The following is a 16,657-nucleotide window of genomic DNA, read 5'->3' as shown; positions in this document are numbered from 1 at the left end:
ACATTTATTTTATGATTAATAATAGTAAAAAAAGAAAAATATTACCAAATTTTGTTAATAAGAAAATTAAATCTCAAGAAGTCCGGATCACTTGTGAACAAAAATTTGCTCGAGTGCATGAAAATGTCCGAAGCGTGTAAAAACGATTTCTTGCCAACAAAGAACCTCTACAAAGAACTTTTTTCATGATTTATTAAAAATACTGATGTCGTTAGCTAAACTTACTTTGTCAGAGAAAACGTTTATTTCAGAAAATTATTACCATATACGTTCGCTATGTATAAAGGGTTGAATAAAAAAATATATATATATATATATATATATATATTCATTAGATGGGTATATGTATATATGCGTGTTAGAAGCGTTTATAGCTTTAAATAATTCATAATATTGCAGGTGTTGAGCGGAAGTAAGTAAAGCTTTATCTTTTGTGGTAACATTTACGTATGTGACAAAGTTAAGAAAACGTTAGAAAAATAGTTTAGTTGTAGCCGACAACTATACATTATGACAATTATTCATAGCTAATTGGAATATAAAGAAGGAACGGCTTCTCTCGCTATTCTTAATAATATTTCTAATATTACATTAGAGAAGGTTAGAGAAAAAAATTGGTCTAGGGGGCAATTTTGCATATTCAAGAAGAAATTGTAAAGACGTCTTAAATTATTTCCTACATGGCAAATTTTATAATTGTAAACAATTAGAGGGAACTAAAATCTAAAAATATAATATTGCAATCGACTGTTTTCTATTGCTTATTATTTCAAATATCGTGTATGACGAAGAAATACATTAACACGCGCGCGCGCACACGCAGAGAGAGAGAGAGAGAGAGAGATAGATAGATAGATAGATAGATAGAGAGAGAGAGAGAGAGAGAGAGAGAGAGAGAGAGAGAGAGAGACGGAGAGGCGCACACGATCCGATAAGGAAATTCATAATTGATTTTTAGAAGCTTCTTTTTTTACAAAATACTTACGTAGTGAGAACAAAGGATTGAATTAAATATCTACATGACGCCCATTACTGCTCGTAACAAAGAGTCTTCTGTTTTATTACGTAGATTATGAGCCGACGATATACTGTCTTACTTATGTTTTAATAAATGTTATCAAAATTTATTAATTATTATGATTATAATTAAAAATAAGATGAAACTTTGTAATAATTTCGAATATTTAGAACAAAATTTTAATGGACTAAGAGTATTATTTACTCGTTGCTTCATTTAATTTCTCTATTCTTTATAAATGTACGTTTAGAATATATAAATTTTGTAATTATACGTTGAGCTAATAATGTTGGAGAATATTAAAAGGAATTGTTAATTCTAATTTTCGATAATTAGAATTGAAATGCTAGATTTGAAAAACTATGGAAATATTTTTTATGTTAAAATGTAGATAAATTTCAAGCTTTACATGGTAAAATATCATTTTATCGATATAATATAAAATCTCATGTCCATGTTAGCTTAATCTTTGCAATTTAATTCACCATAATTCAGCGGCAAAATTTATATAAAATTTATACACTACGCCGTAGGCATGAGAAAAATTATAAACGAAATTGTACACTCAAAAAACGGTATTGAAGTTGCTAGAAACGTCTCCACCTTGACCACCATAAACTGACAATATGTCATTGTTAACAATTCTATAGTTATTATGCAATAATAAATGCACGTAATCGGATCGTGAGAGGGAGCTATTGTCATAATTTATTGAAATAATCGAAGAGATTTTAGACGACGTCATGCATAAGTAAAGCATCTTGCGGTTAACTTGTCCGCAATATGCATATAGTACAATAGATACGGCCAGATGTAGATTTTTGTCTTCGACGAAAGACTCTCTCGCATAATAAATAATTAAAGAGCAGGCAATAAAGAGGAAGAGTGGGAGGAAAAAAAGAGATAGCACACGTTCGGATGTCCGAGGAGTCACTTTTTACCGAATGTCACGAGCAAAACGCGCGGCTATCGTGATGAACGAAAACATAGCTCCGATACCGTTTCGTATCTTAAAATTCTGCGGATTGTGGCGACCCGTGACCTGGTCCAGCTGGAAAAAGCGAGCGTACTGCAGCTTCACCGCGCTCGTACTCTTCATGCTCATCAGCATGATGATGGCTGTTTTTATCAGAGTCTGTGAGATGCCCATGACCGAGGACGTATTCGCCGAGAATATCTTTCTCATGTTCGCCCTGATCAATGCTATTTTCAAAGCCATCAACCTCTTGATCTCGCGTGGACGCTTTATCAAGTTGCTAAATATGATTCAGAACAAGCGGTGGCAAAATCTGCGCAACGCCCAGGAGATCGAGATTCGCGAGAAATACAATAAAACCATACGGTTCGTCGATAAGTCCATAACATAAATATATATTTGCCATATCAAAGTAATTCTGACACGAGCCCCTAATGATTTTTTATTCTCATTAAGCATACTTTGCTTTATGCGGCTTTGCCTATAATCGCTACTTTACAAATCGCTACCTTAGGCTTAACAAAAACACGCGCGTATTCCGTAGAATCTCTACTCGACACGTAACGTAGAGATAATTTTTAACATTTGTAAAATATTATCGATCACGTTGTAATTTAATATTAATATCGCGATAAATTTTGAAAATTTTTGCACAATCTATTTAATGTCATACCAATACCAATTCAAACGGCACACTCTATTTTTGTTTTGTTAAAAAGTAAAGAAATAAATATATATCGATTTTATTTTTATTTTTTCGACTTTATCCCATTTTTAAAGCTATTTATTCGAGTCAATTATGAGAAAAAGTCAACGAATAATATCAACAACAACAACAACAACAACAACAATAATAATAATAATAATAATAATAATAAGTTAATTACATTATTATCAACGAAGGTCAACATTTTTTAAATAAATATAATCACACGATAAACATTGTTGACTGAACAGGTTTAGTCTATAGATCCTTCATCCTCTCTTACATTTGACATTTTTGAAATATGACAATAGTGTTTTTATATTTCTCAATCCTTGCCAATTGTTGGCTGAATTCCAATATTACTTAAGAAGAAGAAGAAGAAGAAGAAGAAGAAGAAGTGATATGGATGAAGAAATTAACGGGTTAAAAGCTTTTTACTCTGAAATAGATTTTAGAAATTTAATTTTCAATTTATTATGCAAATAAATGGCGCTTTTAAAATTTTTCAATTTTTTTTTTAGTTTCAAGATAAGAGCCTATAATTACTTTTATATTATTTTATTTTTTTTTTTTAACGTGGTAAAATAACAAACAACCTTATAATATTGTTTTATTATATATTATGTGTGAGTCTGTTATTTTTATAGGCCACACTATTTAGTTAAATTAGATAATAAATTGTCCAATTTGATGAAACGTCGAGCGTAACTAATTAATGTTTTTAATCGATGAATTTCTGTATTATCCATTATTCCATCGCGATTCAATAGCCATTGAATCGCGATTCGATTAAAAATGCATTTTTCCCCTTGATATTTTATTTTTCTATGGAATTTCAACGATCGGAATTGTCATTTCGTGCTCCAAAACTGTATTCACTCAACGCATACGATGTTCTATAAATTCTTTAAATAATGATATTTATTACATTATCATTGTAATGCAAAATTAAAAAATATTATTGTATGAGCATATTAAAATATATTTCCAATGAAATTCGAAATAATAATTCAAAGCGTTAATCCGCCGAATGAAATTAATGAATTGCCATATTTAACGCACACGTAGCACAATCGCTAGAATTATATTTAAAATTCACAAATATTCCCTCGGCATTTTCAATCGCTACTCGTCCAACAATCAGTCATTTGCCGTTTTTGCACACACAAGCCTCAGTCACCTACCTCGCCAACATTTGAGCAAAAATTTCCCCATTCTAATGCGACATAGCCACGACTAAGAAATTTATTAGCCTTAATTAGTCGATGTCGTAAGCTCAATCCCTCGAGCTCTATACCATTGACAAATTTAACTTGCCCAAGTTCAAGCTGTCTGTCTGTCTGTCTGTCTGTCTGTCTGTCTCTATCACAGGAAGATAAGCATTTATTTTACAAGCGCAGTCTCGATCGCGATAGTCCTGCGACTGACATCGCCACTTTTTGAGCCGAACGACGAGATAAAATTACCAGTTGAAAGCTACTGCCCTTGCGACATTAGCAATGCCGGCTGCTACTGGGCGATATATTGGCACCAGGCCATCGGAACCGGCATCGCGACCCTCACCCACGCCTCCAAGGACAGCCTAATATCCGCCCTCCTTCTGAAAACTTGCTTCCAGCTGGAGATCCTGAAGAATCGGCTCTTAAGCATCCCGAAATTATGCGCGAGCGCCAAGAGGAGTGACGACGACGAAGACGCGTCCGCTCGCATCCCATCCTTAGAAAGCCGATTGATAACCGAGTGTGTTCGAGATCACGAAAGTATTTTCAAGTAAACAATCGCTTAATTCGTGCCTCGCTCGAGCCAGCTTCATTACCAGCCTCGCCCCCTCTTTGCAGATTTGCGAACTTGTTGAACGACACTCTCAATGTCCTGCTGTTTGGGCAACTGGCCGTAACTTTACCTAATTTATGCTTGAGCGTCTACCTCATGTCTAAGCAAAGCATCGGCGGCATGGAATTCATGATGACGTTTCAATTCTTCATGGCTGTGGTCATTGAATTATACTTTTTCTGCTGGTACGGGAACGAGGTTACGCTAAATGTAATTATTTCACGATGTTTATGCGTGGCTCTCGGGATTGGCCTTATAAGCCTGAATTGCCAAATCATGAATTTTCCTTCTCCTTAGAGTCTTGAAGTTGAGAATGCTGTGCACGAGATGGATTGGACCTCACTGTCAATAAAATCTAGAAAAGAGTTATTATTCATAATGAAGCGAACGTCAAAGCCGATTCTTTTCAGCGTTGGTCCAATTATGAATATGAATATAGATTCGTTTTTAAGCGTAAGTCAATGATGCAGGCATTGCCCATTATTTATGATGGTCGAGTCAGTAAATTAGCATGGAGAATGTGTCATATGTTCATTGACATTTCATATGACTTTTAATGATTATTTCCTTTTCGTAGATAATGAAAACATCCTACTCTGCCTTTAGTGTCTTGCAGTCTACCGACTCGTAAAAACTCACTCCAATGTATCGAAAGACATAACACATTAATACAATAATACAATAATAATAATAAAGACGATATTTTATTTTATGAATTTTGTTTTTCTTTTTTTGTTTTTGTTTTATTTATTTATTTATTTATTTATTTATTATTATTATTATTATTATTCGTTTATATTTTTCCCAATCATTTTTCACTCTTTCACTCTTTCACTGACAATGTCATTAACAAAAATTCTCATACAGCCACGGAAATCATGAAAATTTTACTGTTCTTAATATGAATTAAAAAAAAAAAAAAAAAAAATTAGTTACTTCCAGCGAAGATTTTTTTTATAACATCAATTTGTAAGAAAGTCATCGTATTGCTCGATCGCACGTTGAATAATAAATCTTGGTATCAATTTTTATTGCATTTAATGAATGTGCAAACAAATAATGAATACAAATTTACATATACAGTTGAGAGGGATAATTATCGTTTATCAGGGGTATAGCAAAACGAATGTCAATATTATAAAAATTGACGCAAAAATAACTGCCTATATATCGTATTATTCTTTTTTTTCCATTGTGGAGGGGATTGCTATTGCATAATTTAGTGCTATTTTTATCGATAAGCCATGCTTATAAAATTTTTCCATCGCTAAGGGTGGGGGCAGGCAAAAGTAATGGCAGTTGAAACAGAACTTTTGTCGACTTTTGATCAGCGTCGCTTTATTTAAAAATATAAATGCACGTATACGAAATGTAAAAAAAACCTCCAATTACAATATGCGTATTGTGACGTCTTTCGCTTTTTAATTAAACAATGCATTTTTATAATAGCATCGAATATCATTATTTGCCTATACCATTTGCTATATTAACCATTTGTGGAACTTGGTGTCCCGAAAATTTTTCAACAATTAGCAAGCAAATTTACAAATTATTTACGATTGTCAGTGTATTCCTAGGAATCATTTTGTTCGTCGAGATTTTAATCGACGTCATCTTAAGCAATGGTACGATTTATTTTAAATTAGACAATATATTCGCTGTACTAGTATTTTCGGTTGGTCTTTATAAAACAATTAATGTATTATGCTATCGCTCAATGATTCTATCATTCATTACCGATTACGTCGATAATCAATGGTATAGGCCTCGAAATGTGAAAGAGATCGGCATTCAGCAAAATATGAAAAGCAAAACAAGGTTGGTGAACGAATGTAAAAAAAAAAGAAAAAAGAAAAGAAAAAAAAATTCAAATATCTCACAATATGTTATTTTATTTAATTGTAGATGGCTGTTTGCCGTATATACTATTTTAATAATAACGTCGATGATTCTTCGTTCACTTACGCCAATACTTGAATCGAAAAAATTTATAAATTTACCATTCGTGGCCTGGTATCCGTATAAAATCGACAATCCTCTGTCATTTTGGTTAACGTACTGTCATCAAATTATTAGTGGTGCGACGCTTTCCTGCATGCACCTCAGTACGGATACTTTATTCGTTGGCTTCTTATTGCATATGAATTGTCAAATAAATATATTAATAGTTAGATTAAAAGATTTTGGAAACGAAAGTGCTATTGGCAATGATTCTCAATCGGAAATTCATAACGAAGTGATGATGAAAATGACGATGGCCAAACTTGTACGAGAGCATCAGAGAATTTATCGGTAAAAGACAAAACTTAGTAATGTTCTTAATCTGGCATTATGCATATTATTACTATTATGCGATTAATATTATGGTTTTATGCCATGCCAAGGTATGGATATACATTACAGAAAACATTCGAAATAATACTCATGGGACAGCTGATTGTAGTTGTACCAAATTTCCTTATAAATATATATTCTCTTTCCATATATATTGAGAGACTCGATTTAAAATACTTTATGACAATTTTTTTCACCATAATATCGGTAATGCAAATTGGCATGTTGTGTTGGTATGGGAATGATATTCTATTAGGTGTAAGCACATTTCAGGAAATAATTATGCAACGAAGCAGTTGGAAATTGATAAGAAATGTTTTTAGCATTAAAAGCACTTCTTGTTAAAATTATTAATCTATATGCCCATAAATACAGTTAAAAACTTCTTACAGAGTAAAGATATTGGTAATGCATTATACGAGTGCAACTGGACTACCGTAAATCAACAGACAAAGAAAATTCTTTTAATGATGATCGTCCGAACATCTAAACCACTTTTTATTTCAGTAATTAATGTCATTCCAATAAACATAAGTACATTGCTGAGAGTAAGTATACATTTAAATTATTGAATTATACCCAACAATAAATAAAAAGTTTAAATTTAATGAGATGTAATAAAATGTTACAGTTAGTGAAAATGTCATATTCTACATTTAATCTTATCCAACGAACTTCAGCGCAATAAAAGTATGCAAAAATAAGATTAATAACATTGCCATATGTATACGTACCTACATATAGATATATATAAATATATATATCTTTATTTTTTTTTTTTTTTTTTTTGATGCTTTATATATATAGATATATTTATATTTATAGTATGTGTAATGTAATACAGGTATACCGTGTTCTGTTCTTGAAACTTTACCGTCACGATTTCCATTACAATTAACATGAAATCATACATTATTTACATAATCTAAAACAACTGCCATGAAATTCATATTTTATCCGATGTATTTTTATTATTTGAAACGTACGAGAGAAAAAAAATATAAAATATTAGATTTATTAGATAAAATATAGCATAACAGATACTCTAAATGTAATCGGACATGTCATTAAGGTGCAACAGAGTTATTAAAAATATGAAAAAAATTTTTTGAAAATGTGTAGAGTATTAAACATTTATTAGTTTGCATAAAAAAGAAATATAGACGTGAACATTGTGCTTTTGAATGCAATCAAAATTTATCTGCAAAAAAAAAGAAGAAAAAAACCCCCTTACAAATGACAAATAACATGAAAATGCATTTTGAAATTTGTTATTATCGATTTCTATATAATATTTATCTCTTTTTAGGTTGGAATACTCAAAAATTTTTTTTTCATTAAGCAACACTGAAATTTTTAAATTAAATTTCTTCAGCCTTTCAAACAAATGGTCCCCTTAAAAGTATTTTAATAATATATTTTTAACTTGCTTCAAACCTTTAGAGTTTCATTGTGTGAAATAAATAAATTTATTACGGACATATAATTAATATAATTGACAAAGTATAATAACGTATAAATGTAGTTAAAAAATTAATGTATTAATAATGTAATGCACTGTAAAATTTTCAATTATATAAAAAGAATATATACAAGCTTAAAAGATATATTGAAGTATAACTTTGTGGAATTAAGTAAATATCAATTGGATTGTTTATATTTCAAGGAGAAACATTTGCAAGAAAAATACAGTGAACTGCGCATAAAAAAAAAATTTCAAAAAATGCTTTGTACTTTTTTTTGTTGTTGCTTTTTTTTATTTATTTTATTCATAAACTTATTTAAATTATACTGTGCAATTGTCACACTTTCCATTCAAATATTATTAATATAATCATTTATTCTGATGGGTTCACTAATTATTTAATCTTCATTTTATTTCAAAACGCCAGCATTTTATTATCCATTTATTCTCAATTTCAAATTTCAATTTTGAAACTACTTCTTTGGAAATGAAATTTTCAGTAGGTGCAGAATTATAGATGAAAAAATTTAAATGGACTTCATTAAAGTTTAACTTGGATAAATAAGTATGCAAATTTATCCTTTGTAGTGACTATATTAAAGAAAAAAGAAATAATTTAAAATGAATATAGAAAGATAATACAAATTTAATCATCAATAACGTTACTAAACTGTTAAAATAAAATCTCTATTTATGCTTCGATATAACGATTGATTTAAAATTTTTTTTAAATATTATTTGAACAATCGTACAGAAATGTTGTAAGTTGTTGATAAACAAGTGCACAGTATAGATAGATGAAATTATATAAAATAAATATATTTAACAATAATAGTAATATTATTATTGATATATTTTTTTAAAAATTATTAATACCTTAATTAATAAAAAAAATTTGAAGTCAGAGAATATAAGCTTATAGACAATTTTTTTAATTCCTAAATATTAAATAACAAAATTTATTTTGCGAATTGAAATTTTAATTAATTTTAATTAAATTATAATTGATTCAGCCATAAATTGTTTTTTGAAATATATATATATATATATATATATATATATATATATATATAAAGGATATTGTATTTTAACAATTTTAACCTTTTTGTTTTTAGAAATTTTATTGAAAGAAAATGGTAAATCAGAGCAAATACTTTTTAACGGAATTTTATAATTCTTATAAGTTTTCCAATTAACTGCAATAATGATTGTATATATACTTATATATTTATATTTCTTAATACGAAATTATAAGTATCAGATAGAGGATCAGGAAGAATCATAGATATATAAAGTTATTACTATTTTCGCATTTGTTCGATTAACAAAAAACAATGAGTAAGGTAATTGATTTACTACAGACTGGAATATTATTACCGTTGAATTTTTAGTTAATACATTATCATTTTTTTTTGTTTTTTTTTTCAAATTGGCTTGAATTGTTTATTGGCATTAGCATTTAAAAAGCAAACGGAAAATTGGTTCTTCTTTGGAATTTTAAATCAGTATTTTTAATTTAACTGATTGCTTCGAAAATATATTAAGTCAAATTATTATTTATTATCAAATGCAAATGCCCAGAATCGAAAAATCTATAATAACTAATCATATAGATAATTAAACTTTTTTACACTAAAATAAATAAAAATCTTGATAAATTAAGTATTTATTAAATAATTATTATTAAATAACGATTAAAAAACTTTGAAAAATAACCGACTCATTGATTAAATCAACATGTAATTTAAAATATTTGTTTAGTCATGCGTTGTCTGAAACATTTATATTCTTTTTAAACATATTTAACCCAAGTTGCAACAAAGAGCTTCTTTAAATATATGATAAAGACAAATAGGCATCTCTATGTTTTTTATAAAAACAAAAACGAACCTCGAATTGATTAATTCAATTTTGGGAAATTAAATGTTGTGCTTGATGATAGTCGTAGAAAAATTGGATTTTTCACTTACATATCTAATGCACTATTATTTCCTTGCGAAACATGAAACTTTCAAATTATTTAAAGACGATATAAAACCAATATTTTGGTGAAAAAAAAAGTGGCGATCATAAAAAAGAAAACTTTAATTTAATTTTATATATTTCTTGACGATCAATGCAAATTTTCTAATGATTAAGTCTGCAAGTGACGCACAGTAATATGTTGATGTTCCTTATATGTTGTTTTGTTTTGATAATGCACATTAAATTATTAATGATAATACAATTCAATAGTCATACTCTTAATAGTGATGGATTTTTGTAAACGTTAAATCGTTTCTCGATTTCTTAATTTTTAAAATAAAATATATTCTCATAAGCATAACATAATGTACATTAATTTTTTTATTTCAGAAAATATAACTATGCCCTTGTTTAAGAAATCTAATATATCCATAACAATATTAATCATATAATATTAATGCTAATAATATTAACGAACAATTTTCCAGATTAACTGCGATATTTCCTAATGTTCGATAAATTTAACAAGAATATCTAAATTCTCATTTGATAAGAATCGTTACATTCTTATAGTTTAGTATATTTTCTAATATATAAATAGTATATAGTATATATATTATAGCCAATACAAACGATTAATTAATTGATTTAAGTAAATCCTTAATAATATATATCGGCGATTTAAGACGGATATTGCTTAAAGCACAATTTCTCAATTACTTGATAAATTGCGTGAATAATAAAAAAAAGTATGAGGATCTGATTTATGAATTAAACCTTTAGGTATTGAAAAATTATAAGATTTTATTAATTATATATTTATAAATATAAAAGATTGTATTAATTTTAATTCTAATTATACAAAGTGTTATTGTAAATTCATAGATATCATAGAGATAATGCATACAATTGTTTTTATACATTTAGCTTTTTAATCTAATTTTTAATATTCGTGTTAATTATATATTAAAATATTAAATAGTATAAGAAGAATCCAAATATTGCTCCTTAATTCATTTTTTTTTTGCCTGAATATATATATTTATTTTTGCCTGAAATACAAGAATATTTAATATTTCTATTATCAGCATTTCAATATTTCTACAATCTTTTATTTTATTGTCAAATATAAAAATTAATTTTTTACGATATCGTTCTAATAAAAGTAATACTATATTGTATGTTTATTTGCTATTTTAAAAGCAATATTAGCAAATTTCTTTCATACTTAATAAACTTATCAGCAATTTCTATGTCACTTCTGATTTAAACGTAGATAGTCTAAAAAAATTTCTAAATGAATCATTGTTACCAATTACATTATAATACACTATATATTATATTATAAGGACTATTATATTATATATATATATATATATATATATATATTATATTAGAAGGACTTTGTAACCATTAAGTTCAAATTAATTAATGATATTCTTGATCTTTTCATCTAAATTTCACTATTGCATTGTTATTTTTGCATAAATATGACTTAATTATTTTAAGACTTCTATCCCATGCTAATATGTATTTTTCATCTTTATTTAGTTTATCTAATTCATGAATTTATATTAATGGATAAATATACAGTTAGTTAATTTATCGATATGAACGATATCATGTATCCATTTATATGTCTATGCAAATGTAGAAACCTAAATTCACTTTCAATTTAATTAAGCTATTTCATTGCTAGAATAATAGTATTAAATGCTCGTACTTAATTCATAACAGAATTCATATAATAATTAATGTTTACTATTAAACCAAACGTAGTTTCGTGTTATATGATAAAGAGAGAGAGAGAGAGAGAGAGAGAGAGAGAGATTGTAATTAAAGAGATATATTCATACACTTTCTTATGTATTTCAATACATTTTGAATTGTTTTTTTTTCTTCTATTTTTTTTCTTTTTTTTTTTAATGATTTTTGTACTATTATTATTGTTTATTTTATTCTGTTTTTTTTAGCTCGTATGCTGTAATTAAAGATTAATTTTTTGGTAATTGAGCTCTCAATAAAGCAATAAGACTTTATCGCATTATATTTCTTATTTTTCAATTTTCGAACATTACTGAGATTTATTTGTGTAACAATTATTTAATACTGGCCAGGATAAATCAATTAGATCAAAATCGATTAGATTCCATAATACTACATGCGTCATCCATTTTATTCGTATGCGATCATAAAATTCTGTCGATTAGATAATATTATGTCTGGTTACATTTCTTATAAATGTACATGTTTATTTTCATTATTATTATGCGAACCTCAATTTAGCTTTTAATTATTCAGATTGTTATTTTTATTCATATTTTTTTGTCTTTTGTAGTTTAATTATATTTTACAGTAGCACGATTGAATATTTTACAAAAGTATAATAAAATCATTAATACTTTGAATGTTACAGGAAATTTTACGTAAAAAAGGAGGTGTAATAATTTTTTTTAAAAAAACAAAAACTATTTCTTATAAACATGCATTTTATAATCCTCATTTATTGTCATATTATTGATATTTGTATAATGCGCATATAAAAAAGATGCAAATGTTTGTCGATTGTATTTATAATCTCTAGATTTGAAATCGATCGAATGGAACGTGCATTACCAATCAATATCGACAATATTTATAGAAGTTCGTTTTTTCATTTATTTGTAATATACGATATTTATAGTAGTCAGTTATGTAATGCTAGTTATTTACTATAATTTATTGTATAGTAAGCAAAAAATAATACTTGTTTCGATGAATAATGGTATGATTTGCGATACATTGAACCATCATACAGGCGTAATTGATTTTATACAAATTTCTCATTCGTACAATTTACAGCCAATAATAGTCAACTTGCTTTTTTTTTTTGTATTTTTTTTTTTTTTTAAAAAAAAATAAATTTCAGCTTTCCTTATTTCCTTCTTATTTCACTTTATACATAAAATTTATGTGTCTCATATTTTATATCAATACAAAAATTGTACGGAATTGTATACAGTTAACAAACCTAACAAAGACTTTTTTGTATTTTCACCACTTTTCATCGGTAATTTGTAAAGATTCAAAATAAAGAATTCGCTACGCTTCCTTAATGGATGAGAACGTTTAAGTGAGAGAAATAAAGGAAAGGTAGTAAAAACATTATTCTCTTTTACAATACTTGTAAACTTGTCGTATTAAAAGTAGGTGAAATTTCAGGTTTATTTAGAAAATTCCAAAACATTTACAATAGCTATATGAATTCCAAATTTTCATGCCCATTTTTAAAATGAAATATTTTATATATTTTCTGCACTGTAATCCATTAACAAAATGTTATAATACAATAAAAAATAATAATTTCTATTCCTAGATTCCTATTTACCAACCATTCCTAGATATACATTTACGTGAACATTTTCTAATTTACTAATATTTTAAATAATATACTCAGATACGTTAACAACGACGATCAAAAAGCGAATAATATTTCCTTACATGTATCGCCACTTCTTTCCGCACATTCTTATCATACAAATATACAAATATACACTTATGTTTTTCTATTCATTATTTTGCAAAGAATTATGCATGTAATCGTACTAATCAAATTTACTTAAACGCATGTAATAATGTTTATCGATATTTATTCGCTACCGTGCTTAAGGCTGATAATTTCAATATATGTTGAATTGAAATCATTATCAATTCGATACATCTTATGATAACGTATCATTTGCATTACGATAGTATAATTTTAATTGTATGTAAATCCAACCATAACTAGTGATTTGATTTAATTTATTCGTTTATTGTTTTTTTTTTTAACTTTTTTTTTAAATTATTTAACGAATACATATTTTCTTATAATAGCTGTTGGTACTATGTTGCATTATTTCTTTGCAAAATATTGTTCTCCGATACAATTTCATTGCAAATTTTATAACATATTTGTAATCAAGATATTAATAAACAGTCATAAAATTAAATAGGTTTATTTGTATTTTTATTGGACAATATTTTTTTTTCGTGGTTTACTTATTTTCGCTTGAACTACAAAGTTTCTTCAACTGTAAAAAAATTTTTTTATCATGCACGCTTTAACTTTAATTAAAGTAAATTTAATACCATCTGTAAAGCACTTAAATATTATAAAACTTAAGTGCTGTATATAAGCACTGCAGCCTGCTTTACTATTTCTAATTTAATCAATTAAAAATCTTTGCTTTAAATTTTCATTTAATTTTCTAAATTAAGTTAAATTTTCTGTAGAAGAAAATTTTGAAAAATCTTTTATTTTTCCTGGTTTTCATACAACATGCAACAAAAATTATCATAGTACGTTTAGTTAAACTTTATTAATTTTTTTTAGGTATACATATATATATATATATATATATAATAAGTCTTTCAGCAAAAATTTTTCAATAATAATCACTGTCAAATTTATCATTATTTAGATTGATTTTTAATTTTGGTTAAAAATTATTGGAATTTTATCATTTTTTCTTATTTCGTTTAATTGAAATTAATTACTTTGAAATGTTTTCAATATTCATCCTCAAACATCACCAAATATTGCTTTTGACTGGAAAATATGGATTTCATTGAGTCATACAAAAGCATATATGTAAGTTTATAATCTTATAGCTAATTCAATGCTATTTTTTTTTTTTTTTTATATAAGAAAATTAACTGTATTTCCTTTCTTTTAAACGATATTTCCAATCTTCAACATATAGTGTTTAATTAGTATTATCAAATAATTAGTAGAATAAAAAAAATTTATTTTGCCTATATCATATTCTGAATATCTATAGACAACCAGAATTGAAAGTCGTAGTTAAATTTGATTATTACGTATAAATAATCATATTGCTGTTGCTTATGCGAGATGCACTAACATAATTGTATGTAATGCTTTCTTCACACTATCTTCCGTCACATTGTTTGTAAACAATTTCTATAAAACTTCAACTATCTCTATTTTCCATTTTTAAAATAGTTCGCAAATTCACTATGGTCTTTTCAATAATCTTTTGTTGATATTATGAATTGAGTTACGTATTGAGACATTGCGATTAGCAATTGCGTGAAATAAATCTACCGATTTTAATATCTACGTATATAAAAGTATATCAAATACTAGATTCTCTATCCATTTTAAGTCACGTCCAATCCACATCTGCGTATCCAACTAAAGCTATCCTTATCCATATTATACTTACTAGAATTACGCTTACGGTTTCTTGTCTGTTTAGAGCAGCAATTTTACCTCTCTTTAATTGACAATTTTAGGCTGTTTATTATACTGGCTAATAATAGTTCCAAGACTTGTATTTACTTCAAAGCGAATTCATAAGCTTGTTTTTATATTCACAGAAAATGCTAGACTTATTTATATATGAAATTATATTTATAAATATAGAATTTATAAATATATTTAGAGAATTGAGCCAAAAAAGGCTTATAAATCCAGATTGACTCAGGAACAAAGTTTCCTTATGATTTGAAAGTATAAACATGATTTTTATAACTAATTATTTTAGGAAAATATTTTTTATTATTTTTAATCGATATGATTATTTTAAATAAAAATAAAAAATAATAATATTTCTGTTTTATTTTATTCTGTAAACAAATAATATATTATACAATCGTGTATTATGGTTATATATATTTATATATAATCGCTATGAATTAATTTTGACACTGAATCGAAAACATCCATATAGATAGGATGAAAAACTTTGTAATTACGCTATTTGTTTATACTTTCTTGCTATTGGAATATCATTCAATAATAACTGAAAAGAAATACCTTTATTGTGTTTTACTATAATAAAAATTATCCATTGATAAAGTAGCTTTTGTATTTGAAACACAAACTTATGCAAATGTCATATATTAATATTAGGAAATTAAAACAATATTAAATAGCTGAAATATTAAAATTTATTAACAATTTTTATTTTAATTATTATATAAATAGTTCAAGACAAAATAATATCATGTAAAAAAATGTAAAATAACTTTGTAAATGTTTATCACAACGTAAACATAATGTAAATGAAAGAAACTATCTATTAATTATTTTATTTATTTCAGAAAGATTTCTGTGGATTATTATTTTATTTTCTATTTTTAACAGCCCTTACATAAGTGATGCAGTAACAAATAATTGACTTTAAGTAGTAACAACTTTTTACACAAGATAATTTTCTACAAAATCTTGTAAATTTTGAATTGAGGAGTAAAACAAAAAATTATGTTTAACATAATATATTTCCATATATATATATATATGTTTTTATTAATATATTTGAAATATCTATTATAAAATTAATTTGTCGGTTTTTAATTATTTCCATTAAAATT

The 16,657-nt window shown here is 26.6% G+C and overlaps 3 protein-coding genes across 3 annotated transcripts in view; 2 read left to right on the top strand and 1 right to left on the bottom strand.

The window, feature by feature from the left end:
• Positions 1 to 16,657, bottom strand: part of LOC105366572 (uncharacterized) — a 79,642-nt gene that overhangs the window by 4,276 nt on the left and 58,709 nt on the right. The gene's annotated exons all lie outside the window — the stretch shown is intronic.
• Positions 1,948 to 5,170, top strand: LOC105366570 (odorant receptor Or1-like). Its single transcript, XM_011505062.1, has 5 exons — positions 1,948 to 2,360; positions 4,072 to 4,470; positions 4,539 to 4,743; positions 4,831 to 4,986; positions 5,111 to 5,170. The coding sequence occupies exons 1-5, from the start codon at positions 1,963 to 1,965 to the stop codon at positions 5,162 to 5,164; spliced, it is 1,212 nt and encodes a 403-aa protein (XP_011503364.1). The 5' UTR covers positions 1,948 to 1,962; the 3' UTR covers positions 5,165 to 5,170.
• LOC105366571 (odorant receptor 94a-like) lies at positions 5,629 to 7,555 on the top strand. Its single transcript, XM_011505063.1, has 5 exons — positions 5,629 to 6,351; positions 6,439 to 6,825; positions 6,918 to 7,125; positions 7,260 to 7,419; positions 7,503 to 7,555. Exons 1-5 carry the CDS (start codon positions 5,966 to 5,968, stop codon positions 7,553 to 7,555), a joined length of 1,194 nt encoding a protein of 397 aa, XP_011503365.1. The 5' UTR covers positions 5,629 to 5,965.

The sequence above is a fragment of the Ceratosolen solmsi genome, unplaced genomic scaffold, assembly GCF_000503995.2.
Source record: "Ceratosolen solmsi marchali unplaced genomic scaffold, CerSol_1.0 scaffold16, whole genome shotgun sequence".
NCBI classification, from domain to species: domain Eukaryota; kingdom Metazoa; phylum Arthropoda; class Insecta; order Hymenoptera; family Agaonidae; genus Ceratosolen; species Ceratosolen solmsi.
Note: the sequence above shows the minus strand (reverse complement) of the source record. Positions and strands in the feature narration are given on the sequence as shown.